This window comes from Sapajus apella, unplaced genomic scaffold (genome assembly GCF_009761245.1).
Source record: "Sapajus apella isolate SASKATOON/1434 unplaced genomic scaffold, GSC_monkey_1.0 scaffold74, whole genome shotgun sequence".
Taxonomy (NCBI): Eukaryota; Metazoa; Chordata; class Mammalia; order Primates; family Cebidae; genus Sapajus; species Sapajus apella.
Genome location: NW_022437014.1, coordinates 7637852 through 7663853, shown reverse-complemented (window position 1 = coordinate 7663853; position 26002 = coordinate 7637852). Strand labels below are relative to the sequence as shown.

General features: G+C 39.4%; 1 protein-coding gene across 3 annotated transcripts; it reads left to right on the top strand.

Moving 5' to 3' along the window:
- Positions 1 to 333: 333 nt before the first annotated feature.
- On the top strand, positions 334 to 26002 carry CCDC198 (coiled-coil domain containing 198). 3 transcript variants are annotated; one of them, XM_032251176.1, is made up of 6 exons: positions 334 to 711; positions 3378 to 3507; positions 14820 to 14906; positions 16309 to 16407; positions 17194 to 17353; positions 25748 to 26002. In XM_032251176.1, the coding sequence occupies exons 2-6, from the start codon at positions 3466 to 3468 to the stop codon at positions 25981 to 25983; spliced, it is 624 nt and encodes a 207-aa protein (XP_032107067.1). In that variant the 5' UTR covers positions 334 to 711; positions 3378 to 3465; the 3' UTR covers positions 25984 to 26002. The 3 variants fall into 3 exon arrangements, with proteins under 3 accessions (XP_032107067.1, XP_032107066.1, XP_032107065.1); XM_032251175.1 differs by having other exon boundaries at positions 350 to 711; positions 3378 to 3460; XM_032251174.1 differs by having other exon boundaries at positions 350 to 711; positions 3378 to 3460; positions 16306 to 16407.

Here is a 26002-nt window from a genome sequence, read left to right as displayed (position 1 = left end):
TCAATTCCAAAGATGGCTTAGCTATTCTTAGCTGTTAGTTTTTTACAAAGGTATTTGCAATGAAAGGGTCAACTTTAGACTTCTCTAAACCTCTGCTCTACATCTCTCTCTTTCTCTCTCTCTGTCTCTCTCTCTCTCTCTCTGTTAATAACCTTCCTGGTGTTAGATATTTGTTTAATAATCAATAGTGGCTTCTTTTCCTAACACTGAGTATTTCAGAAAGTAGCATAACCAAGTCAATGTTTAACTGGATTCTTTGGGTCTGAAGTGGCAAAGTTGAAGGAAGTCTCCATGGAAACCAGCCTCCCAGGAAGTTGCCAGAAGGGTTAGTGTGCAGTGAAACAGAGCTAGAAGGGTGCCTGCTAGAAGGAAATGACTGCTCCGTAAAGCCAGGGTAAACTTCTGAAATGCCTTGATTAAAACAAGCTATATTAAAGACCCCAAAACCACTTCGCTTGCAGCTTTCCTCTGAATGTCTTTCACATGAAATGGGCCTGAGTCACTCTAAGGCTCACCCTAGAGTGATTAAAGTAGCACCTTTGCAAAACAAAGAGGTAAAGGCTCCCTCAGCTGGCCCTGTGGACTTTGCATGCAATCAGAATTTGGAAGAAAAGACTTCATATTCACTGGCAAGACTGCAGGACCGGAATAAAGCTTTGGAAGGGCAGCTGCCACCTTTACAAGAAACCTGGTATGGAAGATATTCTGCAGGTAAACATAAGCCCCAGCATGAGATGTGTGTATCTGGACCAGGGAGCATTATTAATAGATTTATCTGACTGTCTCCATGATCTCAGAAAGTTCCTAAATTATTGAAATGTAAAGGAATTTAAGCTATCTTTGAAAACTCAAATAGATCTTTCAATGAAGACTGAATGTCAATTGAAAGTATTCTGAGTCATTAGAATGAGAGTATAAACTGTACAAAGGACTTTTCACTATTCTATATGAGAAGGAAAAATCATTTTGTTTCAGCTCAGTTTGTAATGCTTTCAATGTTTATACCTAGCTTTGCCAGACCATTAAAATTATATAGATACTAATGTGATAAACGATAGCAATCACGTTTCAGTTAGATTCTAAATTTAAATCATTCTCTCCAGTACAGTTTAATGCACCAGGCTTTGTGGTTTTGAAAGCAGCACTTTAGGAGTGAAGTCATTCTAACATGAATTTTGAAACCATCCTAAACAGAACTGATTTATTGTAGTACAGAGGAGTGGATGAGTCACCCTTTCCCAACCCCACATTCTTCATGGTCGTCTGCAGAACTAACAGAATTCTTTCCCATTATGATTGGAAGCTCTGAGCCTGAAGTGGCTATAAATTATCCTGGGATATTTTATAAGCCATGTCAAATGTTTTATGATGGCCACAATGATAATTAAACAGATATTCTCACTTAGAAAGAGAAATGTATGTTTATAATATATACATAGGTATATGTGTATATTGGTTTCCCCTTTCTTCACCTTCTGGATCATTTACACAAAGAAGTTTCCCTTATTGGATGCCTTGTTCAGAAAGCCTCACTTTTTCTTTTGGTACCTAGTAAATCTTGCCTGGCATGATTTTTTATGGCTACTGTCTTCAGAATTGATAACCTTTGGTTGGTTCTATATGACCCACTTTTATGTTCTTTATACTCTCCAAGTTCTTAAGCCCATGGATGGGAATTTTCCTCTTAATATTTTTTTTAATGATAGATAGATGGATAGGTGATTAGACATGATTTTCAAAATGGAGCATGAATGTGTAATAAGAGTCTGCAATGCTCCTACTAAGGAATTCCTTTTTTATCCAAACCCCCTTCCAGAATTTTAAGATTTTGGTGACAGAGACTCTATCTCAAAAAAAAAAAAAAAAAAAAAAGATTTTGGTAACTGAATAAATGGTGAAAGCTGATTCATGTGCTTTAGAGTCCCAACTGGAAAATGTGCTTATGTTTGAAATGACAAAATCACATTAAATATAAATAACAAGGAGATCATGAGGATTCTGATAAGTATTTTCCGTATTCTTACCCCAGCTCCATCAAATGCCAAATCGTATGACCTTGGGCAAGTTACTTCATCAATTTTTTTTCACTTGTAATCAAGGGTAAAAATAAATGCCTGACGTAGCCTATGCCATTTGAGGAGAATCTAATTAAATAATGAAATAATATCACTAAAATCATAAAAAAAATAAGTAGCAGGAAAGGCTTCTGAAAAAAATAGCTGAAAATACTTACATTTTTAAATCCAATATGTTTGCTGTTGTTTCTGTCCTGCTTAGTATACTGGCATCTTTTCAAAAGAAAATAAGGACATAGTTTCCATCCCACTAAAAGTTAGAGAGAACAAAGTTCCTAAAATGGTCATTCACATGTCTTAGGGATAGAGATGCATAATTACCCAGGGATTTTTCCATTTAAAATGCAAAGCGGGGCTGTAAAATAGTCTACAAAACAATCTAGAAATCAGACTGTGCCCAGATTGTTAAAGGGGAAGGACAAGAATTTCATTCATGCAGCATTGGTCATGGTAGCACTCCCAAGAGCTCAGGATAATCAAGCTGGAAAATAAAATCCATAATGGATCCGTTGAGCCTCTCTGTTTCCTAATAGAGGCTTAACTTTGTATCGCCAGCTTGTTTCATCAGGAAAGAATATTGCTATGTTGCATGATAGTAGCAACCTGTGGAAATTTCTTTCCTAGTTAAAGGGACTATTTAATTGTGATTACACACACTCCATTTCTTTCTCATCTCTGTGTAATCACCTATCTATCATCTATTTTATCTGAGAAGATTATTTTCATTTTTTAAAGTTACATTTTTTTTCTGATGTCTTATATTTTGGGGAGGAGATTCTTTTTTCCCATTTATTTATTTTATTGCATTTTAGGTTTTGGGGTACATGTGAAGAACATGCAAAATTGTTGCATAGGTACACACGTGGCAGTGTGATTTGCTGCCTTCCTCTCCATCACCTACATCTGGCATTTCTCCCCTTGCTATCTCTCCCCAGCTCTTGGGGAGGAGATTTTATGGAATTAAAACAAGTCCGTAAATGTCTGTTTTGCAGGCCAAATTCTGTTTGAAAAATATTTGCACTCAACATACTGGTAATTTTGTAACTCTTTCTCTACATATGAACCTGAGTAGGAAGTTAAGAGAGCAGAAATTAAATCCTGGATCTACACTAAAATAGTGTCATTTGCACTAATGTGGGTTCCCTGCTTTCTGTGTTTCATCTCCACACTCAACCCACTGGAGACATGTATAACTGAAAAGGTACACAATCATGTTGACAAACTCTAGTAACTAATGATTGCCTGGTGTAATCATAAATTATATTTAATGGTTTATTCTTGCTTCTTCTCCAATCCTTCAAGCATCCAGAGACGTGTATTTTGACATCCCATTGGAACACAAAGAAACAAGTATTATTAAAAGGCATCCACCCCAAAGACTGCAAGTAAGATGAATGTAAAAGGCTTCATAAGGAATTTCTTGGATATAATGGTAACATCCCTTTTCAAACTATAATCATCAAAGAGAGATATTGATAATTACCAAGCTATTAATGAGAATGTTCTTAAAGAAAATGTTGTCAATTGCAAAGATGATGCTACTTTAAGATTTCCTTTAGCAAAGATTTCGCTTTTTGAGACTGGCAACTGAAAGAAGCAAGTTTAGTAGCAAGGACATAGGTGTGATGGAACTCAAGGAGCTTGAATCTAGCACTCATTAGTTGGGTGACTATGGGAAAATAACTTGTAATAAGTAATAACAGCTACTAATATTTAATTACCCCACTACAAGTCAGACACTATGCTAGGCAATCTAATCTATGTCATTCCTTTAATCTTCTTAGCCACCTATGAAAAAGGAAGAATTCTCTCTGTTTTATACATGCTAGTCAGAGAGTTCGGTCACTAGCCCAAAGACTCACAGAGGCCAGATATCAACCAGATCTCCAAAGTCTGTATTCTTAACTATCAGCATAAGTAATTCCTATAGCCCATCTATCTTTAACCTTTTATTGTTCTAGATGTTAACTGGTTGTTTAAACTGGGGACACTGAATCCCAAGGAAGCAAAGCAAGAGCTTTAAATGCATTCACCTTAATAAATATGTAATGGGTTCTCTCTAAATAGCTATATATTTTAAGAGCTCTCAACCTAAAAAGGGAATGGATAGATTAAAGTGGTCCTTGAAAATGAGCATCACTGGAAGGAAGATTTGGGGCTTTCTTGTGAGCAGGATCTATCACTGACGCTTGAAGCCAAATCCCACCTGCTACACAATTCACCCAGATGCCTGAACCAATCCCAGGTGTGTCGGAGTTCATTTGTTGGGGATTAGTTCCGTCTCAGTTGGTTTTTATTTGCCTGTCTTCTACAGAAGCTCACAACCATTATTTGAAGTGATTATATCATTTTGTCCCAAAAGAGTATCTTTTCCCCAAATATTAGAAACTACAAAATTATTCTTTAGATAAAGAAAAATAAAATGAAATATAACAAATTAATATCTAATTTACAAGTTTTTACAAATCCTCTAGGTAAACAGGACAGTTTTAAAATGTTATTCCTAAATCAAATACTTCCTTTCAAAGCAGTGTGTTTAACAGTTTCTGTGAAGCCTCTAAGCTGATTAGTTCAAATAGAAGATATTACTCTAGTGAAAAATATTTGTCTAGTACTTTAAGTTCACAAAGTACTTTTTATGTCTATCAATTCTAAACAAAGAAGGTTAGGTTTTGATTCTCTCAATAGTCGAACAAGGTCAAAAAGAGAGCTTTGGTATTTCAGAGTTGAACACTGCGCCACCTCTGCCCCCCACATGCACACACCCTAACTAACCATCTTAAAAACAAAGAATCAAGACATGAATTATTTCAATGCAAAAACTATGTCTTTTTTTCTCTTCAGCTTTTAAGTTCAGGTGTACATGTGTAGGATGTGAAGGTTGGTTACGTGGGTAAACATGTGCTATGGTGGTTTGCTGCACAGATCAACCCATCACCTCAGTATTAAGCAGCATCCCTTAGCTGTTTTTCCTGATGCTCTCCCTCCCCACCAACCCTGACAGGACCCAGTGTCTGTTGTTCCCCTCCCTGTGTCCATGTGTTCTCATTGTTCAGCTCCCACTTATAAGTGAGAACATGTAGTGTTTAGTTTTCTGTTCCTGAGTTAGTTTTGCTGAGGATAATGGTTTCTAACTCCATCCATGTCCTTGCAAAGGACATGAACTTGTTCCTTTTTATGGCTGCATAGAATTCCATGGTGTGTAGGTACTACATTTTCTTCATCCAGTCTATCATTGATGGGCATTTACATTGATTCCATGTTTTTGCTGTTGTAAATAGTGCTGAAATTAACATACACATGAATGTGTATTTATAATAGAATGATTTATATTCCTTTCAGTATATAATCAATAACAAGATTGCTGGGTCAAATGGCATGTCTGCCTTTGAAAAATCACCATACTGTCTTCCACAATGGTTGAACTAATTTACATTCCCACCAAAAGTGTAAAAGCATTCCTTTTTCTCCACAACCTCAGCAGCATCTGTTGTTTTTTGACTTTTTAATAATAGCCATTCTGATTGGTATGAGATCATATCTCATTGTGGTTTTGATTTGCATTTCTCTAACGAACAGTGGTGTTGAGCTTTTTTTTTCATGTTTGTTGACTGCATATATGTCTTCTTTTGAAACGTGTTCATGTCCTTTGCCCACTTTTTCATGGAGTTGTTTGGTTTTTTTCTCGTAAATTTGTTTAAGTTCCTTGAAGACTCTGGATATTAAACCTTTGTCAGATGGATGGATTGCAAAAATGTTCTTCCATTCTTAGGTTGCAAAGATTATGCCTTATTCAGTCTTATGTCTTCAGCCGTTAATACTTAATAAGAGCTCCACAAAAGTTTGTGAGTGAAATGAATGAGTGAGTGAATGACAATGAGACCCATCATCCTTGCTGGAAGAAGGAAAGAAAAACACTCAAAGTGCATTTCCTGCTACTGCAGACCTATAATCACTGTATTAGAAGTATGTAGCATCACTGTAACATCTCTGTATTAGAAGTCTCATTGACTAGCAAAAATAACTAACGTGATTAATTAGAAGGATATGAAATGTTTTATTGATCCAAAGTTGTGGGAGACACTTAGACTTCAGGGAAGAATTGTGATTTGGAACCTGAAATGCAGAGCTCTCTAAATGTCTGCCCTAAGCTCTCCTCTGTGCATTTGCCATATTTTTCTCTCCAATGATCAGTTTTCTCTATTCCTCAGGCACAGGCAGACAATGAAATATGGCCACCCTGAGCTTGTATCTTTTAGTTCCACTCAAATGGATAGATTGGCCTTCTTGACTCCAATTCCAGATTCCTAGAAGAAAGGATATTTGCTCAGCTTTGCTCATGATTCCAGCTCTGGTCCAATGAGCTATGTCCAGAGGATATGCTCATGCAGTAGATACATGGGCAGAGGAGTCACCCCTGTAGATTCTGGAGTCAGCTCCCAAAGAGAAGGGAAATCACTAGAAACTTGGCAGACACTCCCAAAGATATCAGCTATAATTATCTTCACAAATGCAGCTCAGCACATTTTCCAGCACAAATGAGTTTTTGAGAAAATAATACATGCTGGGCCCTCATGACATGCTAATTAATAGCCTAATTTCTGCCAAGGAAAATTCTCAAAGTATTTTTAATTATTAAACCAAATCTAATTGTATGCTAAATTATTTGAGTTATATTTTTGGTAACTTCTACTTCCTAAACATCTACTCCTCAAATAAAGAGAAAGTCATGAACTAGCATTATCCAACCTGGAGCTGAGAGGCTCTGAGAGTGTCCACCAGGGAACTCCAAATCAAATGTACCTTTTTATTGAAGAGTTGATTTGTGCTGTCCGCTCTGGCCTGATCACCTTCTTATCCAACCATTTCAAGTCTAGCTTAAGTTGGAGGTGTTTTCCCCACACATGTAGTGTGTCCTCAAATGATCTCCTTGAATAACTCCCTCATCTCAAAATATGTGTTCAAATCTCACTGTCCCTATAAGACCCACCCTGGCCAATCAATTGACATTGCAACTTTCATGTCAGCACTCTTGTTGGCCCTTCACCAGATTCCCAAATCTCCTAGAATACGCTTCAATTGATTATGCTGACCATTTGTTTTGTTTGAGAAGTCAAATAATCCAGAAGTCTTAAGACAAGTGATAATTTATATTATAAAATGAAAATAAGATGTCATTCTAACCGATTCTCCAATAGTTCCTTTCACTGTGTTCTCTTTGAAGATGATGAAGTGAGACATCTCACTTCCTGGACAGGGAAAAGGAGCACGCATATAAACCCAGAATTCTGAGGCAATTTCATCTGACTGGCTTATTTAGCTGAAGCCAATTTCACCAACAATTTTTTCTACAGTGCTCAAATCGAGTGCCAAATGATTTAATGAAGAAATCCCAGTTGCAATGTTAGTTGCTGCCATCTAGTGGCTTTTGTGAAGGAATAGTGTGATTGCTTAAGGCTCTTTTCAAAGGCCAGGAAGAAACTCAGCCTGGAGAGAGTTCTTGAAGATATATACCACTTAACCCTTGTTAGAATTAGAACTCAGGATTACGAAACTCACCCAAAACCACACAACTACATGGAAATTGAACACCAGCTCCTAAATGACTACAGGGTAAATAACGAAATTCAGGCAGAAATAAATAAATTCTTTGAAAAAAGTGAGAATGAAGACACAACATACCAGAATCTTTGGGACACAGCTAAAGCAGTATTTAGAGGGAAATTTATAGCACTAAAATGCCCACAAGAGAAAGCATAAAAGATCTAAAATCAACACCCTAATATCACAATTAAGAAAACTAGAGAAGCAAGAGCAAACAAATTCAAAAGCTAGCAGAAGACAAGAAACAACTAAGATCAGAGCAGAACTGAAGGAGGTAGAGACACAAAACACCCTTCAAAAAATCAGTGAATCCAGGAGCTTATTTTTTGAAAAGATTAACAAAATAGATAGACCACTAGCCAGACTAATAAAGAGGAAAAGAGAGAAGAATCAAATAGATGCAATAAAAAAAAATGATAAAGGGGATATCACCACTGATCCCACAGAAATACAAACTACCATCAGAGAATACTATAAACACCTCTATGCAAATAAACTAGAAAATCTAAAATAAATGGATAAATTCCCAAACACATATACCCTCCCAAGACTAAAACAGGAAGAAGTAGAATCCCTGAATAGATCAATAACATGTTCTAGAATTAAGGCAATAATTAATAGCCTACCAACAACAAAAAAAAGCCCAGGATCAGACAAATTCACAGCCAAATTCTACCAGAGGCACAAAGAGGAGCTGGTACCATTCCTTCTGAAACTATTCCAAACAAACAAAAAAAAAACGAAGGACACCTCCTAACTCATTTTATGAGGCCAGCATCATCCCAATACCAAAGCCTGGCAGAGACACACACAAAAAAGAAAATTTCAGGTCAATATCCCTGATGAACATTGATGCAAAATCCTCAATGAAATACTGGTAAACCGAATTCAACAGCATATTGAAAAGCTTATCCACTATGATAAAGTCAACTTCATCCCTGGGATGCAAGGCTGATTCAACATATGCAAATCAATAAATGTAATCCATCACATAAACAAAATCAATGACAAAAACCACATGATTATGTCAATAGATGCAGAAAAGACCTTTGATAAAATTCAACAGCCCTTCATGGTAAAAACTCTCAATAAACTAGTTATTGATGCAATGTATCTCAAAATAATAAGAGCTATTTATGACTAACCCACAGCCAAAATCATACTGGGCAAAAGCTAAAAGCATTCCCTTTGAAAACCAGCACAAGACAAGGATGCCCTCTCTCACCACTCGTATTCAACATAGTATTGGAAGTTCTGGCCAGGGCAATCAGGCAAGAGAAAGAAATAAAGGGCATTCATATAGGAAGAGAGGAAGTCAAATTGTCTCTGTTTGCAGATGACATAATTGTATATTTAGAAAACCCCACCATCTCAGCCCAAAATCTCCTTAAGCTGACAAGCAACTTCAGCAATGTCTCAGGATACAAAAACAATATGTAAAAATCACAAGCATTCCTGTACACCAATAAAAGACAAACAGAGCCAAATCATGAATGAACTCCCATTCATAACTGCCACAAAGAGAATAAAAAACCTAGGAATACAACCTACAAGGGATGTAAATTACCTCTTCAAGGAGAACTACAAACCACTGCTCAACAAAATAAAGGAGGACACAAACAAATTAAAAAACATTCCATTTTCATAGACAGGAAGAATCAATATTGTGAAAATGGTCATACTGCCCAAAGTAATCTGTAGATTCAATGTTATTCCAATCAAGCTAACATTGACTTTCATCACAGAATTAGAAAAAACTACTTCAAATTTCACATCGAACCAAAAAAGAGCCCTTATAGCCAAGACAATCCTAAACCAAAAGAACAAAGCTGAAGGCATCACACTGCCTAACTTCAAACTATACTACAAGCCTACAGTAATCAAAACAGTATGGTACTGGTACCAAAACAGATATATAGACCAGTGAAACAGAACAGAAAGAAATAACACCCCACATCTACAACCATCTGATCTTTGACAAGCCTGAGTAAAACAAGCAATGGGGACAGGATTCCTATTTAATAAATAGTGTTGGGAAAACTGGCTAGCCACATGCAAAAAACTGACACCGGACCCCTTTCTTACATTTTATACCAAAGTTAACTGAAGATGGATTAAAGACTTAAATGTAAGTCCTAAAACCATAAAAATCCTAGGAGAAAACATAGGCAATACCATTCAGGACATAGGCATGGGCAAAGACGTCATGACTAAAACACCAAAAGCAATGGCAACAAAAGCCAAAATTGACAAATGGGATCTAATTAAACTAAAGAGCTTCTGCACAGTAAAAGAAACTAGCATTAGTGAATAAGCAACCTATAGAATGGGAGAAAATTTTTGCAATCTATCCATCTGACAAAGGTCTAATATCCAGTATCTACAAAGAACTTAAACAAATTTACAAGAAAAAAACAACCCCATCAAAAAGAGGGCAAAGGATATGAACAGACACTTCTCTAAAGAAGACATTTATGAGGCCAACGAACATGTGATAAAAAGCTCATTGTCACTGGTCATTAGGGAAATGCAAATCAAAACCACAGTGAGATAGCATCTCATGCCAGTTAGAACAGTGATCATTAAAAAGTTAGGAACCAACAGGATGTGGAGAAATAGGAATGCTTTTACACTGTTGGTGGGAGTGTAAATTAGTTCAACCATTGTGGAAGACAGGGTGGCAATTCCTCAAGGATCTAGAACTAGAAATATCATTTGACCCAGCAATCCCATTACTGGGTATATGCCCAAAGGATTATAAATTATTCTACTATAAAGACGAATGCACACGTATGTTTATTGCAGCACTGTTCACAATAGCAAAGACTTGGAAACAACCCAAATGTTCATCAGTGATAGGCTGGATAAAGAAAATATGGCACTTATACACCATGGAATACTATGCAGCCATAAAAAAGAATGAGTTCATGTCCTTTGCAGGGACATAGATGAAGCTGGAAACCATCATTCTCCCCAAACTAACACAGGAACAGAAAACCAAACACTGCATGTTCTCATTCATAAGTGGGAGTCGAACAATGAAAACACATGGACACAGGGAGGGGAACATCACACACCAGGGCCTGTCGGGGGTGGAGGTCTAGGGGAGGGATAGCATTAGAAAAAATACCTAACGTAGATGATGTAGGTAGAAATACCTAATGTAGATCTGTGATTAACTACATATTTATACTATCACTCCTGACCTTACCCATGACCTTGGCTTCACTCGTGCTGTACTCTGGGATTATTGCTCAAAATCTCCTCCCTTCCCCTTCCTCTCCTTCCCCTTTTCCTGCAGTGTTCTGACTTGATAACGTAGATGTTGTTGGGGGCAGCAAACCACTATGGCACATGTATACCTATGTAACAAACCTGCACGTTCTGCACATGTATCCCAGCACTTAAAGTATAATAATAAAAGAAAATAATTGTGTGTTTAAATAGAAAGATTGAAAATAGAAGAAAGAGATCTGTGATTAATTACATATTTATACTATCAAAGCAAAAACTTGGTCTATGAACTTATGGATAAATGAGTTTATTAAAGCTAAAAATTCTTGGCTTTTTCAGACTCAATTTTTCAATAATATTCCACAAAATATCCTCAGTAGTCTACCTTGATGTCATTCCTTTATTCACTGGAGGCGATGTGGAAGTCAATGGCCCCCAACCTAGAAAAAAATCATCAGAATCCCTGGGAGAATTTTGAAAATACATATTTCCAGGACATATCCCAGACCTGTTGAATCTCAATCTCTAGTGAATGGGCCAGGAATTTCTTTTTCTTTTTTTAATCCCTGAAAAGTCTGATGATAAACCATTTTGGAGAACATATCGTGCAGAAAAGAGCTTTGGATTTGGAGCTGGACACACTTGCGCTTGAATCCTGGAGATGCCACTTTCTAGCTGTGCAACCTTAGACAAGCCAGCAACCTGTCTGAAATGCAGACTCATCATAATTATCCACAGGGTTCACATGAGGATTGAATGAGATGACATATTTATCACCCTGGGCATGGTGTGCAGTAATGGCTGCAAAGGCATACAGGCCTAATGAAAAAGAACCAAATCCTGAACACTTTCCCTGCCCAGAGGATGGCACAAACACTTGTTCTCCCCAACTTCTAGAAATTCCCCTTCAGTCATTGCTAATTCTTCCTCCCATAGGTGCCTTGAGGGGCCCCCCCTCCTTTGGCCTCCCTTCCCTTCCTCTCCTCCTTTTCTTGCAGTGTTCTGACTCGACCAGCGGCTGCCTCTTGTGCCAGCAGGTCCCATTTGCTTTGCCTCTTCATGTCCTGCAGAGTTAAAAGCCAGGGGAACAGAGAAACTCCTCTTACTAGGATTGATCACCTCTCATTACATCTTTGCTAAGCTGTTAAAAGACCCACTTCCTACTCTGAGGTGAGAATGGAACCAAAAACCACTTTCCACCACAAATGCAAATCACTACCTGGAACAAGCCTAACATAAAGATGAGCTCTTCCCCTTGTTCTCTTCTCTGTCTCCATATCCTTTGCTCTTCTTCTCTTCCTTACCAGGTGTACTTTGAGCTGCTCCAGCAGAAAGGACTGCTGGGTGCTCTCCAGTCCAGGACCAGGGACATAGAAATGGTTCTACAGGGAAGTAGTGGGGGACCCAAGTCATTCTTCCTCTTACCAGTGCTGAATATCTAGTATCTATCTTCCCTGGTTCCACTCTCTCTTTTTATCCTGGTCACCTTGAAAGCCAAGTTGACTTCCAAATCTGCCCCTTAGTAATATAACAAATCATACCAACACAAAACCATTTTAAAGTAAATTAGCATGCGCCTTCAGCGTTGGACCACGGTGGGAGTGGGGATCATACTCTGCTGCAGCATCCTGTCCTCGTGGTATTCCTCCTCCTTCTTGAGCCATCATTTGCCAGTCTCCCTGGCCACCAGCCTCACCACTGGAACTCCTGGAGTCTGCAGTTGTTGGCTCTTCTCTTCTCACTCCTGACCTTGCCCATGACCTTGGCTTCACTCATACTCCACTCTGGGATTATCCCTCAAAATCTCCAGCACAGACCTCTCCTCTCAAGCTCCCTATATAACTCAACATCTGCACTGGCCTGTCTCTAAGGTGTCCCAAACTCAATCTGCTGCAAATCAAATTTGTATTTCCCTTCTACATCCCACCCAAACTAGGTCTTCCTCGGGATTGCCCTTTACAGTGAATGATACCCTCCCTCCTTAGCACTGAGGACTCTACTCCGCTTCACTAACCATAATGAATCTTGTTTGGTCAGCTTAAAATATTTGTAGAGCTCCTCAATTTCATTTCCCTCCCTCAACCCTAGTCCACCATCTTTGTCCTCAGAACTGATCTCCCCACATTCATAATTACTCCTTTCTGGTTTCCACACTGCAGCCAGAGTGACCTTTTTTTAAAAAAAAGCAAATGTAATCATGTCACTCCTTTGCTTAATACATGCCAATGGCTTCCCATTGCTCTTAAGGGACCACCATCTTGATGGCCTGCCAGGCCCTACATGACCTGGTTTCTGCCTCACCTCCCCAGCTCATTCCAAGCTGCTGTTTCACTTACTCTAAACAGCAGCCAACCAACTTCTTTCCATTCCTTCAACAGATCATGATCACGCTTCACTTCAGGGCTATAGCATACCTTAGTCTGCTAAAAACTCTCAATCTTGCAATTTCTACTGAAAAGATACTACCTTAGGGCACTTTCTTGAATTGCCTCCCTAGCCCTTTCCCTCCTTCCTTAGTTTGCTAAGCCTTCTGTAACAGAGTACCACAAACTGGGTGGCTTAAACAACACAAACATACTGCCTCCCAGCTCTGGAAGCTGGAAAGCTGAGATCAAGGTGTCCCTAGGGTTGGTTCACTGAGGCCTGGGAGGGAGAATCTGTTCCATGCCTCTCTCCTAGCTTTAGGTAGTTTTCTGGCACTCTTCGCTATTATTCATTGGTTTGAAGAACCCTCACTCCAACATCTGCCTTCATCTTCACATTGTGTCCTGCCTGTGTGTGTCTGTGTTCTAACTTCCCCTTTTTTAGGAGGACACTGTCATATTGAATTAGGGGCTTGCCCTACTCCAGTATGACTTCATCTTAATTATATCTGCAATGACCCAATTTGCAAATAAGTTCACATTCTGGAGTGCTAGGGCTTCAACATACGAATTTTGTGGGGAGGCAAAATTCAACCCCTAACACCCCATTTTTCAGCTTGAGTCCTTCAGTTATGTAGTGTCATGGCTCTGCCCTGCAGATTTTTTCTTCAAAGCACTAACCACAGTTTGTAATTATCACTTGAATAATCACACAAGCAAAAGAATATCTATTATGCATAGATTGTAAGCTCCTTGAGGGGCCACATCCTTTTTTGCTGATCATTGCATCCCCATGTCTGGCATGTAGCAGTCACTGAAGGAACCGATCAACTCCACGCTCCCCATTGCATGTCAATGTAAGGAGACCAGCCTTTGTCTCCCAAACCTGCTTGGTCACTTCTCAGTACTCAGTTTCTAAGGCAATAAGGGCTGGAGGCAGACCTATTGACATGGATTGCTGCCCAGTCCTAGTGACCCCCTGAAACGCCAACATGATCTCTATCAAGCCAAGTCCCTCCTAGAAAAAGACAGCTCTAAGATGTGTTAGCATACTGCACTTTCATTTTAAATGTGTCTTGTAATCACCAGTAATCACTACCAAAAAGGTTCTCTAGGGATCTTTAAAACGGATTGCTTCCCTAAGGGCTGGAATAGTTCAGCTGGGTACCTAAGGGATGTGTAAAATAAAATAACTTCCTAGTGCCTCTTTTATCGCTAATATTCTAAGATCCTGGTGGTTTGATAACTTTGGACATGGTCCCTCAGTGCAGACGGAAGAGGATTCCTAGTCTCCTAGCTCTCTGACCAACATTTAGATCAATAAGGCACTGGAGACAGTACACTAGAACAATAGAGAACCCAGATAGGTTGAAAAGCCTTTTGCACCAATATAACTGTAATGCTGTTGGAATCACCTTTCCTGTATGCTCTCAGAAATAAGTGCTGCTTTTGCAAAGTGTTAAGATAGTTTAATGTCTGGCTTTTGTGTTTCATCATCTCATGGCATGAGGAATGCTGACTGCTCTAAACGTTGAACTTCTAGAAGCTTGAACCCATTGACTTGCCACGAGTAATTACTTCGGGAAGACTCCTGAGCCAGCGAGAAGCCAGGACAACGTACAAAGCAAAGGTGAGCTGCAGCAGTAACCTAACAGGGAGGTGAACTGAAGGTGGGCGACGCAGGATTGGGGCACTGGAGCACGCTGATCCTTTCAAGCAGTCTCTGCACAGAAAAGTTCAAAGACAAATCAAACTGTTAAGTCATTCAGAGTAAGAACTTTTCAAAGCTATTTATTCTCTTCTATGCATGCCTCCAACTGGCAGTGGCTTTTACCTCTTACATGAATTCTGTGCCCTTTCCTGCTTTGTGTTGAAAATGGCATTGTGGATGAGAGAAGACTTTTACTTAGAAATTGTTGATTCTGAAAGTTTTCAAATCTGTGAAAAATTCAGCATAAGTCCTCCCTTTCATTCCTCCTCTCAGTTTAAAACTTGCTCTTTGTTCTCGGTTTGCAGGAGAAATCTTATCTGCAAGTTATTTCTACTTTATTTGCCACAACCTCACCAAAAAGTAATCCTGGGAAATGTCTTCTGTATATCTTTTCCCCGCTATGCACTTGTAATGCTCTGTTGACTAGAACTCCCCTCACACAGAAATGAAAGCTGGGAGGTAGAAGCAGATTTTCAACACTTTCCACTTCTAATTTGTTTTGGAGCTAGTTAGGTGCTGCTGTGTGGCTGGCTGATTTGGTAAAGAAGTCCAGGTACACTCAGGTCCTCAAGGCCATGTTTGTGATGCTGAGAGCATCTGGGGAGATGGCCCCTCCCTGAGTTCACATCAGCTGACAGTCACTATCCACACGGCAACACAAAAGGTATCACCAAATACATCACCTTTCCTGGCGACTGCAAATGACAAATGAAGGTATGTTCACCTCGGGCTGCCCTCAATAACCATCTGCACTGTCCCAAGAAGTTTATGATGCACCGGCAGGGAGACATGCAGAGTCACAAATAACCTCAAATCCTCCCTAAACTGCAATATTCTCCAAAGCTTAGGCTGGCATATGGAAATGCACTCTATGGAAATAGATTCCATTTCACCATTCAGTGGATTCCCTCTCATTTTATAGCCAGCCAATTAGTCAATGGTAGAAGAGGCAGGGAGAAAAAGAAAGGTTTCCTCAAGCCAGAACACATTTCTGGGGAGATAACAATAAGCCTCTGTTTACAAGGGAAGTGATATCTTATCAAAAATGAGATATGGAAATATATTCCCATTTAAGCATGTAAAACTCTATAGCAACCTTAAAAACTACATGTATACACATCAAAGAGCCACTTCATTCATTGATAGTGACAGAAAGGACTTGTCAGGGACACACAATGGTCCGCTTTTGCCATCACAAGATATCTCTCTGGGTTATGACTGATTAAGATCTCACTCTGTTTCAAAAAGGATCTAAGCTTATGAATTGCAGAGTCAGTAACAAATTACCCCATACTAACAAGTGTGTTGCCTTTCATAGCAGGTACTGGAAAAGAAAATGCAGGTTCCAATGTACACTTCTCAGAACAGACAATATTTGCATAAGATGCAAATGCTGGAAATGATCCGTAAAAGACAAGAGGTAAATATGAGAAGAGAAAAGAGTGTTATATTTACCAAATGTTCATCACATAATCACTGCCCTGACACATGAATATATCAAGCATAGATAGCCAGTCTTTACTTAGCATTTTAAATGTAGTCATTGAGATTGAAAGTTCAACTACTAAAGCTGACAAGAATCAGGAAGATTCCTTCTGCTAATAACCTTGTTGAGTCTTTTCTAAGCTTTCAGTCCTATCAAGGATGTATCTGGATGTCTCAAATCTCCATTTTTAACAACAGTTTTAAGAACAGTTCCTATGACATCCTGGACATAGGAAAATGGGGCTAGATCATTTTTCTTGGTTTAGTGAAAGGGGAAGGGGGTGAGTTTTTCATTCTGACACCTAGGCCTCTCTCTATAATTCATACCATAGAATTACCTAACGAGAAAAACGTTTTTTATCAAAACCCCTTTACCAGTAATGCCTGTAACTGTCATATTCCAAACTCCTCCCTCTAGGAAATGAGTCTTTAGTCACTACTCTCTGCAACTCCAGTCATATCAGCTCGCCTGCAGAAACACATTTTTGTAAGGCTCCTCATCCTAATTGAGCCATACCTTTTTGAGACTGGGCATACTCACCTTTCTCCTAATAAACCTGTGAATAAAGAAAGTTCCTATACCTTCTAATAGGAAAAGGAAAACCATGTTCTGGTTAGAAGACTGCAGATGTCTACAACTTGCAAAGTGGCTGATCTGTCGATTTATTCTGCTGAAAGTAGCTTGGGAAGAATATGATCATTTATGGTTGATGATTTTCAGGCCCAAATGGAGTTAAAGGAAAGTCTTCATGGGGAGGCAAGAATTAATAAGCAAAGTCCAAAGGACCATAAAGCCAAGAAAATCCTTCGGAGCACCCCAAGGAATGATGCCCATGACCTTCTAACCATGTTGCCTGATGAAATCTTGAACAGAGGTCCGGGTGAGTCATGTACATTTTTTTAGTAGAATATTTCAAGTGTTTTTAAAACTTCATCAAATAAACTACCAAGGGAGGGGGCCTGGTGAGAAGACAGCAAACAGCTTTGAGTTCTTGCTGAGATTTTTACTTCCCAGAATATAGTGGGCATGTTGTCATGTAATTTTGGATGGCTGGGAGGAAAAGACAGAAGCTTAGGCTCGGTAATTAAATGTCTCTTCCTTTGTACCGGTTTAATATGCTTTGCATGCATCATTTCAAGACTTGCCTCAACCCAAGAAGGAGAAAAGGCAAAATAGCCTCATCTTGTGGTTAAACAGAATGAATCATGTGGATATACGTTACCTGTAGTCACAGGGCAAATTTGCTTCAGCAGGGTTCGTACCATATGCAGACCCTTCTCTCCCCAACTCCACCATTTTCCCTGCAGGTCAACCCTCTTTGGCACATTCAGAATTTCTAGAATCAATTACTGCCCACCCTAAGCTTCCTCTTCTTGCTGATCTACTGGCTCAGTGGACAAGGCCTCCAATGTCAGTCTTCCCTATCTCCCTACAGCTGGTCAGTCACCAAGCCCTGCTGATGTCAACCAGCAATAAAATCTGCCCTTTCTCTTCCACTCCCAGTAGTATTGCCTTAGATCTGGCCCTGGTCCTGTTACACCAGGACTCCAGCCATAGTCTCCTGACTGGGCCCCTCCCCTTGGGTCTTACTCTCCATCAATCAACCCTTCACTTCAATAGCTCTCCATGTGGTCACCAGATCACCAGCATCAGCATCACCTGGGAACCTGTTAGGGCCCCAGCCAGAGTGACTGAATCAAAAACTGCAAAAGTTTTTGATTCTGGGTTTAACCACCCCTCCAGGTGATTGTGATGCCCTTAAAGTTTAAGAAACATTTAACTTTAAGTGATTCTTAACTCTACCCGATGATTAAAGTATTACCGCAGACCAGCAGCATCAGCACCACCTGGGAGTTTATTAAGAAAGGCAGAATTGGAGATTGTACCCCAGACCTACTGAACGAGAGCCTGAATTTTATCAAGATTGCCAGAGAATTCTCATGCACGCCAAAATTCTAGAAGCACTGCACTAATATCAGAGTAATCTTATGAAATTCAAATCTGACCATGTCACTCTCCTGCTTAGAAAAACAAAAATCCTCCATGATTCTATGTCAGCCTGAAGACAACATCTACGCTCCTTAACACAGAGCTAAGTGTGGTGACTCATGCCTGTAGTCCCAGCTACTCAAGAGGCTGAGGTGAGAGGATCACTTGAGGCCCAGACTTCAAAACCTAGCCTGGGCAACATAGCAAGACCCTTGTCTCAAAAAAAATAAAATTAAAAACTCAACATGGGACTCTAAACCTTTCAGGATCTAGTCATTACCTACCTAGCCTTTCTAGCTTTGTCTTCTGCCGCTCTCACACCCAGCCCCCACATTTCAGCTGGGCCAAATTGTTCTACACTCTCAGATCGCTCTATGCTTTCTAATGGACAGGCTTGTCCACAGCTTCTACGCTACATTGCCGCACCAGTTAGAGCCCCATTAAGTTTCCCTTGTTTGTAGTTCCCCAGGGCAAACCCACAGTTGAAATTTCCAATATTGTTCACACACATAGATTGCTGTGCTGTGGGCCACATCCCCACATGAGCAGGATGGACTGACCACTGAGAGAGCCACAGAAAATCTGGCTACATCTCTGGAGGTCTTGAGCTTCTAAGATTCAAAATTGCCTGCTGAAAGAGACACTGCTCCTGCTCAGAGAAACAAGATGCTTAATCAATATGTTAATTTTAAATAAGAAAGGGTTGAATAATTGAAAATCTACTTGGGGCATCTGTTTAACATATACTCCCAGGTCTCAGAAAGAAATATGCTTTGTAGTCACATAAACAATTTTTACCATTTAAACAATACCTTAAAAAACATATGCAAAACAACCAAGAAAAAAAGCCTCAGCTAAAGTTAGACACTTAAGAATCATCACTTGAGAGCAGGCCAAGAAAGACCAGCATTGGCAAAGTCCTTGGAAGATGTCTCAGACCTGGAGGGGACCAAGGAGAAACTGGCACATGGAGAAAGGAGTTTTCCTCTGCTCTCCCGATGCTTCTTCAAGCTGCTTCATTTTGTTCAAGCTAAGGTTCATTGGGTGCTTACTATCAGCCAGGTACTGTGGTTTGCCTTTAATGCATTCTCTTTTAATTCTCACACAGCCTAGAAGGTAGGAGTTACTGTTCACTCCAGTGTGATAGAGCCAGGATTCAAGGCCAGGTCTTCTTGACCTGTACTCACACAGCCCCACCAGCACACCGAGGGCTAGGAAGTCTGTCAAGGACAGCTTTGGAAAAGTTTGCAAATGTGGGGGTTGTGACTGCTTGACCTTATTTTCAAGAGACGGCTGCACTTTGAGACTTCTGAAAGGAAAGTTAAAGCAGCTGGTAGACTTTGGAGCTCATGTTCTCCTGGAAGTGACAGAGTGTGGAGAAGGGAGGATAGGTGGAGTACCTCAGGCAGGAACCAATTCAAGTGCCAGGCAGGAAGGCGTGGCTGCATCAGTAGTGCACAAAATCTCGGATGTAAGCAGAACGACCTGAGGAGCTTCTCAAAAACGCCCAGTGTTAGAGCCAGTCACAGTGGCTCATACCTGTGATCCCAGCACTTTGGGAGGCCAAGGCGGGCAGATCACTCGAGGTCAGGAGTTCAAGACCAGTATGGCCAGCACGGTGAAACCCCGTCTCTACTAAAAATACAAAAATTAGTCGGGCATGGTGACGGGTGCCTGTAATCCCAGCTACTCGGGAAGCTGAGGCAAGAGAATCGCTTGAACCTGGGAGGCAGAGGATGCAATGAGCCAAGATCATGTCACTGCACTCCAGCCCGGGCGACAGAGCAAGACTTCATCTCAAAACAAACAAATAAACAAAAGAAACACCCAGTCCTGTCTCCATCTTCATCTTACTGAATATGAATCTCTAGGTTGAAGGGAAAGAATTTTACTTTTTAAGAGTTCCTCAAGTGATTTTGAACATTAGCTAAACTTAGACAGACTAGATAACCCTTGAGAGCCCTTTCAACACTTCAATCTTATGGGAACCTTTTTCTTTGTAACAACTCGTGTGTGTGTGTATATGAGTGTGTGTGTGTAGATACACATGACAAAATGAGCCTAGAAAATGTGGATTTTGCTAGCATGAGATAGAGAATTTTAACTCTTCCCATTATAATGATATCATAATTAACTAGACTCTCAGAATGACATGTCTGCATCAACTCACTTGCCTATTATTGAAGTTGTTAGAAAGAGAAGGCAAATATCACTGGAAATTTGTTTGATGATGGAGAAATTACCATGCCTACAAAGGATATCATTCTGTTCTGTGCTTCAGTTTTCACTGTACATGTAAAGTGTAGGATATCTGTATAACAATGGATACAGCTAGTTTTTATAAAGTGCTTCTAAGAATTTTAAATGCATCATTTAATCCTCATATTAACTCTATAAGGTGAAAATTATTACCACCTCTCTTCTACAGATGAAGAGACTGGGTCCAGAGAGGTCAAATCTCATGTGCAAGGTCATAGCAGCCAGTGAACGGTGAAGCTGCTCTGGGACTCTGGAGACAGGGCACCTGACTCCTGAGCAGACAGTCTTCACCTCTGTGCTTGGCATTTAATCTAGCGGTGATTCCTTTTTACTTATTCCCAGACAGCATCTTTGATTTCTTTCCCTGCCTTCTAAAAGTAGTTTAGTTTCTCCTACAAGTGAAGTGTAGCTAAGATCACACACTTACATAAGCATTCTACTATCAGCGTCTGGTCATTAAGATTTCTCTGCAGCAGTCTCCTCTTACTTAATGTCATATTTGCCCGTTCTTGTTCCCCTGTTGAAAGGTGAAATGAGCGTTGTGGCTCTCTTGTGAGATAAAAGTCAGTCGCTGCTTTCTATGGCATCTTTGAAATGAAATCACCCTTGCTTTACATGTATTTTACATGCATTCATCTAATAAATTACATACACAGTCATATGACACAAATTATATATAACAAACACATAGCGAACCTCACCCTTCTTGGTGTGCAAGTCTATGAGTTTTAATGTGTTCATGTGGCTCCTACCCTTTGCTGAAGCTGTGGTATGAAGGAACATCGTAGGGGGGAAGAAAACTGGAACTGACCTCAAAGCATTTCCCTGAGCCCCAGTAGTGCATCTACTCAATGCAAGCTCCACGAAGGCAGGGACCTTTTCTTGTTCCTAGAATAGTTCCTAACACGTGATAGCCGCTCAATAAATATTAACTGTATTTTTTTCTATATAATTTTATTCTTGAGAGAGAAAGAATATAGCTAAATTCTAGTTATTTAACCTCCATGAACCTCAGTTTCCACATCTGTAAAATGGGAATAAAGTATTATAGATCATGTAAGTTTTATGTAAAAATCAACATGAATGAAAGCACATGTAAAATGTAATATATGGCTGGACACTTTACAGGCCGTGACTCATACCTGTAATCCCAGCACTTTGGGAGGCTGAGGAGGGTGGATCACTTGAGGTCAGGTTCGAGGCCAGCCTGGCCAACATGGTGAAATCCTGTCTCTACAAAAAATACAAAAAATTAGCCAGGAGTAGTGGCACCTGCCTGTAATCCCAACTACTGGGGAGGCTGAGGCAGGAGAATTACTTGCACCTGGGAGGTGGAGGTTGTGGTAAGCTGAGATTATGCCACTGCACTCCAGCCTGGTCAACAGAGACAGAATCTGTCTCAAAAAAAAAAAAAAAAAAAGTAAAGTGCCATACAAATGTAAGGGAATAAAGACAAAACTGAAGAAGGATAGAATTGATGTTTTCTAGTGAAAACACTCATATGCTTTGGGGATGTGTCACTCTGAATCCATTATTTGAATGTCACCTTCAAAATTCTGGTCTTATCTGGCCACCTGCACCGTCTTTCTATAAAGAATCTTGTTTTGTTTTATTTTTTAATATAGTTCTGAATGTGAAATTCTGGGTTTGACATGGTAGTGATACATTTTTCTGAAACACATATTATAAAATACACAACCATCAAACAGTTTTCCTGCTTTATGTGATTCTTTTACTACCTACATCACTTCCTATTTTTCCTACTGACATCTGTTGCTTTCATCTCTTCCTAAATTAATTTTGGAGTAGGATACACTTTCCTTTACTCTGCTCACCCGAAACCCATTTAGGTTTTTAAAGACTGTGTTTTTATTTTTTAAAGTCTATAAACCACAGAGAAGTAAACAAGGATTTATAAAAATGTAACAAGCTATAAGAAATCTAGCTCAACTGCTCTCAAATTTTAATGCTATATACACAAAACTATGTATGTAATCCTTAATGAGTGACAAGGGATTGATTTTCAAGGATGAAACTAAATATTTGAATTTTGTCTCATACATTAGACCTGAATTTTCATAACATCGAGGGTATTGTGGGACTCAGGCTATCATTAATATTTCATTAGATCCCACCACAAACAAACACGCTCTTTTGTTTCAGAGCTCCTGCCTATAGCTGGATGTTCTAGAAAATTCCTGTTCCCAGTCTGAGTGATGCCTCTGGTAGTTCTTGACTTATTTGCAGAGCAGAGATGATTGCACTCCAGAGCCCCAATGAACGGGGCCTTTCCTATGTCCTAGTTACCAACACTGCCCATCTCCCAAAATTCTCTGATTGGTCGTTTATTCGTTCATTTATTCATCTATTTGTTCACCATGTATTTATTTAGCACATACCAAGAGCCAGGCATTGTGTAGTAGTTTCATTGTATGGTAGGTGATGAGTCAGGTAGATGTGGTTCCTGGTTTGTGGAGCTTGTATAGAGATGTTTAACAGGGATAGGTTTAACAAGAGCATAACAGGTAGACCTAGTATCTGTGGAGTCAGGGAATGTTTCCGTGAGGAAGGGACATTTACACTGAGATACAAAGTAGCTGTATGAAGGGGGCAGGAAGGCATGTGTGAGGACCGTGGGTGCTGGAATGTTCATAACGATAATTAACCACAGCATGTGCAAAAGCCCTGCAGTGGGAAGGAGCACAACGGACTCCAGGTGGATGAGAGATTCAGAGAGTCACTGGATATGGTCCTGAAGACATGGGCGGGGCCAAATCACACAGGGTCTTGTAAGCCATGTCAGAGAATAATTTTAAACTCTATCTGAAGATCAATGGGAAGCCACTGATAAGGCAAGATATGACATAAGCAGGTTCATATTTTTAAATATCACTCGATTTAGACTGTGGAGAACGGGGGGGAGGGGAAAGTAAGAGGCTAAAAGAAGAACAATTATAAAGACACAGCAAAAGCGCAAGTGGGAGACGAGGTTGGGACCAGGAGAGCAGGGTCACGATGAGGAAGGAGAGAAGCAGCCAGATATGAGACCTTTAGAAGACAGCATGATCAGAATTATCCCGTGGCAGGTTAGATGTAAGCGCATGGAGACGCTAAGGAGGCCAGGTGGATTCCTGGGTTTCTCTTGAAGAATTAGGCAGATAATGGAGTAAAGGCAGTACCATTTGCTGAATTAGGGTAGTTGGGAGCAGAAGCAGCTTTGTGAGAGAGAAGGTGACGCTGTATTATTGCCAAGTAGACATCAAAGTGGAGGTGTCCAGTTTTACAAAACATCCTTTGTAGCTTAGGAGAGTGACCAGGGCTGAATCATAAATAAATAAATCAACGTGGCTATCTGCCAATGCTATCTAAAGAGGCCACTACAATCACTATAATAATATTCAAGGGGAAAAGCTGGTAGCCTCTCACTGAGGCCCAACAAATCACAAGGCATGAATTCTCACATTAAAATGCTTACTTCCAACTCATCAGGGTGTGTGCATTAAATATGTATAGCTTTTGTATGTCAAGCGTAGTTCAATAAAGTAGTTTTTTAAAATATGATGCACAGCACAGGGCAAAAAGAAATGCTTGATTTTCTTATGCAATAGTACACAACTTCAGATATCAAGGGCTTACATAAACTATGCCAAAAGATTTAATAAACAATTATCATCAAGAAGACATCTAAAAAGTTATGGTCATTTCAACCAGTTTAGTGGGAAACTGTGGGCTTTGACCTAGGAATATTGTTCTAGCTCCAAAGTGGTTGGGAAGATTTTGTTTTCTTAAAAGCCAGCTTTCCTTGAACAGAGCTCCTGTTGCTTTCTGGAGTGCATTATAAAGAATGCTGGGCACTGCTTAAATAAAAAGCTAAGGTAAATACAGATGCACATAAATCAAATCCCAAACTAAAAATAAATTGTCTCTTTTAATAAAAAATATAAAGTAAAACAGAATGCCTGACACAGTGAACTTCCCAGTACTGTGGGTCTGGAGTACAGTTTAGACATCTGTTTCTAAAAGCCTGCACAGGTGATTCTGCTATGAAGCCAGAGTCGATGTGCATGTCGGAAGTACACATTATGTGTCTAGCACATAGTAGATGTTCAATAAAAAACGCTAGGCAAAGCCACCTGTGTGATATTCTTACCCAAAATGTTTAACTTCAATTTAATCATAAGGAAACAATAAGGTAAGCTGAAATTTAGGACCATTCTGCAAAATAATTGACCTGGATTCTTTAAAATGTCAGCATTAGGAAAAATGAAAAAGACAATGAAGACGGAAGAGGAGACAAAAGAGGAGAAACAGTGATGGGGTATAGAGATTGTGAGAGAGAGAGAAGAAAAGGGTAGAAGAGTACTTTTCAATTAAAGGAAACAGAGATGAGAAAATAAAATCCAATGTTTGATGCTAGATTGGCTCCTGGACCTAAAAAATAAAACTTAAACAGCAAATAAAAAGCAGCTATAATGGGCATTATTGTGAACAGCCGTGGATATTTGAATATAGACCATATATTAGAAAATAGACCAAATATTAGAAAATTAAATCAACGTTAAATTTCTTAAGTGTAATAATTGTATTGTAGTTATGTAGAGAAAATGCCCTTGGTCTTATGAGATCTGTAGTGATATATTTAGGGGGGAGGTGGCTGTAACTAATTGTGAAATGGTTCAGTTGAAAAGCATGCATATATATATATATATATATAAAAACATTTTTTGATGCATATATATGATAAAAGCAATATGGTGGCAAAATGTTAATATATTGGATATATTGTTGTGACTTCTGGAAGATTTAAATCTTTTGAAAAATAACTAAAACAACGTTTCATGCTTACAGAGACACCCATTGAATTCATATATATGTAACTCAAGTTATATATATATATAATTTTCCAAACTATGTATGTATAGTGTGAAAAACCACCAAGCAGATTGCATATTAAGCTAGACACTTAATAAATAAATAAATCGTTGCTGGGGAAAATTTAAATTAAATAAACTTAATTTTTTTGTAGGAAATTCACAGGATGCACAATTTTTTAAACATCAATCAGTGAATGACTACTGTCCCTGGAAAACTGGCAAAATGGAAACGTGGCTTCATGAACGAGAGACCCAGGGACGGCTCCTCTGGGACAGTTCCAGCTCTGACTCAGATGAGTTGGGGATAGATGAGAAGAAGCCACGAGCACTGGTGAGGACCAGGACAGAGAGAATCCCACTTTTTGATGAGTTTTTTGATCGAGAATAAGGATGCTATTCATTAACCT